The following is a 3,942-nucleotide window of genomic DNA, read 5'->3' on the forward strand; positions in this document are numbered from 1 at the left end:
GCCCGATATCAATCTATGAACCATTGAAAGGGATCAGAGAGGACCTATATCAAAAGCTAGATGTGGCACTTTGAAAGATAAATTAAAATTACTAGGGTTCTCACTACATTTTTAATATTAATAAAAAATATCAAGTATCATGGCTTATTTGAAACAAGAGAAATGTCTGGAATCTGTTAGAACTTCTAAAAGCCAATATGGATTTTGTGGCCTTTACTAGATTAAAATATTTATGATGACCAATTGAATAAACCGGTCCATGAATGAATAGCGTTCAACAATGTGAGAAGGATTTGGCTTCTACTAGCTATGAGACGCCTGATTCAGAGGATGAGAATGTGTCCTTATTTTAATTTTGAGGACCATGTAGATATATTCCTACCAAAACACAGTGCATTACATCAGCACGTACAGCCACCAACAACATTGTACACTTCGAACTCATTCATTAAAAGGCTAAGAAGTACTCCCCAAGATCCAGCTGTGGTAATTTCAAGTCAAAGTCAAAGACGCTAAAATCTGTCACCTGAGCCAGCCACCAACAAACTTCAAAGTTCTGTTTTCCCCTCTCTCTTTGGCTGACCAAACGTCCACACCCCTTTTCCCGTAACCGATTAAGGCTTGCCTCTCGAGGTTTAGTCATCTGCCTAGATTGAAATTTGTTCTTCTGTAAAATGAGATGTTCGGGCTGCCTTTCTCTGGGGACCTCTTCTCACATTTAATGGTTTCATGATACGGTCTCAAAAATTCCTGCATCTTGAGAGATATGACCACAGGATTCAACCAGGGGGTAGATTACAGCTTTTTTAGATCACGTGCATTCTCCGCATCCTTTTGAAGAAAGGGAGACGAGAAACGAACAGTGCAGACTCATCTCGTTCCAGGCTTAGATGCGACGGGACCCTGGACGGCTTCGGAGACGTGATGAGGGAGGAGGCGGTGGACAGGGACGTGGTTCACAGTTGATGAGCAGAGCAGCAGGGGATCCAATGTTCTCTGTGGGGTACGAAGGTCACTAATAATGTGAAGACACGTTTAGGAAAGGAGAGAATTAAAATCTCACCTGATGGAGAAAAAAAGGAAAACAAACACGAGTTCATGGCGTCGGATGCTCCGGGAGTTCGGAGAGAGTGGGGAGCAGGAATAGAATTTCATTAATGGGGGTGAGAACACTTAGCGTGAGATCCACCCTCGTCGCGAAACCTTCAGTGTAGCATGATGTATGAATACAAAGTTTTATTCTTCAGCTTTAAAAGACAAAGACATTCCACAATATGTGACAACATGACGGGACAGAGGGTGACTCTGGGATGCGATCCAATGTCTGGTCCCATATTTGTTTGCTGGTACCGACAGAATCGAAGCCAGAAAATGGAGTTTCTGATTTCGTTGCGATACCAGAACCCTGAGGCTGAGTCGGGGATGCCCGAGGCGCGATTCTCAGCCCCAAAACCTAATGGAACCCGTTCCACCCTGGAGATCCAGCCCGCAGAGCTGGGGGACTCGGCTCTCTCTCTGTGCCACAGTGAGGCCCAGCCAGTTTCCTCCAGGGTGCAAACCCGCTGGCTTCTGTCCTCCCCAAACTCCAGGAGACCTTTGAAAAGCACTCCCCACTTGTCTTCCTGCCTCAGAAGAAAGAATCAGGTTGTTTCTCACGTCTCCTGCCCTTGCAGGAGAGAGCGAGACTGTACACTGTCCCTTTCACGATGGCGATGGGCATGCTTCAAGGTTTCTGAAATTCCTACAAAATAATGCAGAATCAGGCAGTCAATGGTGTCCAAGTTTATAAATACAGCTCTTCCTTCTCCCCCCGTCAAAAAAAATTTCAAGGATGGAGACCAGATATGTGAGGTTGATATTACGTTACCAAAACACTAAGAAATTCCTACCAATTTTGCCTCCAACACAACTCCCCCGCAAACTCTTCCCCCATCAGTGTACCCCGAGAGGCGACTTCTTTCTGAAACAGCAAAATGGTGCCCGCCACAGGTTCATCAGAGTCCTCTTCCCACACATGTGCCGCTGCATAAGACTGACCGTCCCTCGAGGGCAGCAGTTAAATAGGAGACACGAGTGGCCCCCAGGGATCGCTGTGGAAGATTCGCTACAACCACCTGGAAATGAGTGAGCACCGGTGTCCGTGTAGATGACCCAAATCCAGAGAGCTTGGGGTTGGACGAGACATTACAAATCATTCCCCTGTGCTTCAACACTGCGGCCACGCACTTAAAATGTGGCTGTGTCCAAGAAAATGGTACATACTTCCCGCAATGTCCCCCACAGCCGCCAGATGGCAGTCAAGGACAGCGTCAGAGAGCCCAGGGTGTAAGGCCATCAAAGGCTTTGGTATAGCATGCCTGGCACACCTGGTTCAGGCCTGTTGTCTTGGCATAATTATTATTAATAGCACCCCTTTTCACATATTAAAGGGTCCCAGTTTGGACAATAATCTATGCAGCCATTTCAGCTCATGACACAAACTATGGATCGCATCTCTGTTAAAAGTCATTGTTTATTATATTCATTTCAAGGAAATTGTATTCAGACATTTGTGAAAACGATAAGGCAGACTTTATTCAGGGACATATACAGCAATGGGGTTTTGCAATAGGGGCATTAGATTGGGCTCAGCTCCGAATACAACAAGGAAACGGGAATTTCTAGCCATCGATGGGGAGGGACAGGGCTCCGTGGGTGGAGAACTAGTCAGAGGAAACAGCCGGGCGAGGAGGGATTCTGGCTCATCTGAGCTGGGAAGATCCTTGCCGAAGGCACGCCAGGGAGACCCTGCGGATGCTGGGGGCGAGGGATGCCCACAGACCAGGGTACTCAGATACTGAGGGTGAGGGGTCTGGCTAGCTGACTTAGTGGGATTCTTGCTAACACTGCGGCTCTTGAGGACTCCCCGGGAAAGAGGCCGAGTTGAAAAAGACTCAATTCTTGAGATATAACATGAACAGAATCTGAACATTTACCTGTCATAAAGGTGAGGGATATTAAATGGATGAAGGCAACCCCAAGATGTCAAGAATAACCAGACAGTCAACCAAGACATTATTCAGCAGAGATATTCAGTTCCGTTCATTTTGAAACTGGAGCACATTCGAGCTATGCACATGGATATCCTTATAACTAGAATAAGCTCCTCTTTCCCTCTTTCCATAACCAGGGGCCTCACCCACTGTGCCCCACAGGAAGGCCCGCCCCCCAGGAGGCAGCTGTGAGCTCAGCCCACCGGGCTAAGCAGGAAGCGCCCTTCCTTGCCCTGCTCACGGGGTCCCCGCACGTCCAGCTCTGCCATGGGCACCAGACTCGTCTGCTGGGCGGTCATCTGGCTCCTGGGGACAGGTGAGTTGTCGGCTGGTGGATCAGCATCACTGGGCTTTGTCTGTGGCTCCTTAGCTATGTCTGGAACAGGCCCTGGGCCTCCACATTGCCCAAAGATTTGCTCAAAGGTATTGGCATTTCCGTAAAGCAAATAATCGCCCTGTGGAATAAAAAGCAAAATGTGCGTGAATGTTTAAATGAGCGCAGGAGACTTCAAAGCTACTTGAGCCGGCCTCGGGTCGCCTCGTTGTGAGCCACAGACTTCCTCGACCGTTACCAGTCTGTCTCACGCCCGTCTCCTCTCCTCTGAGGTCCCTCGAGTGCCAGCGTCACCCAGGACCCAAGACACCTGGTCACGGGGAGCGGACAGGAGGCAACACTGAGATGCAGCCCAGAGGAAGGCCACCCCTATGTTTACTGGTATCGACAGCTCCCGGGGGAAGAGCTGAAATTCATGATTTACCTCCACAAAGAAAGAATCATAGACGAGTCAGGAATGCCGAAGGAACGCTTTTCTGCCAAATTTCCCGAAGACGGGCCGAACTTGTTTAAGATCCAGCAGGCGGAGCCGGGAGACTCTGCCGTGTACTTCTGTGCCAGCTCCTTGTCCACACC

General features: G+C 48.6%; 1 gene segment (V, D, J or C); it reads left to right on the top strand.

The window, feature by feature from the left end:
- The first annotated feature begins 2,700 nt into the window (after positions 1-2,700).
- The window catches only part of LOC105309447, a 9,593-nt gene continuing 8,351 nt past the window's right edge, over positions 2,701-3,942 (top strand). Inside the window, 1 exon segment of the V gene segment in view lies at positions 2,701-3,348. Coding sequence covers positions 3,300-3,348 — 49 coding nt within the window.

Source organism: Pteropus vampyrus, unplaced genomic scaffold, assembly GCF_000151845.1.
Source record: "Pteropus vampyrus isolate Shadow unplaced genomic scaffold, Pvam_2.0 Scaffold741, whole genome shotgun sequence".
Taxonomy (NCBI): Eukaryota; Metazoa; Chordata; class Mammalia; order Chiroptera; family Pteropodidae; genus Pteropus; species Pteropus vampyrus.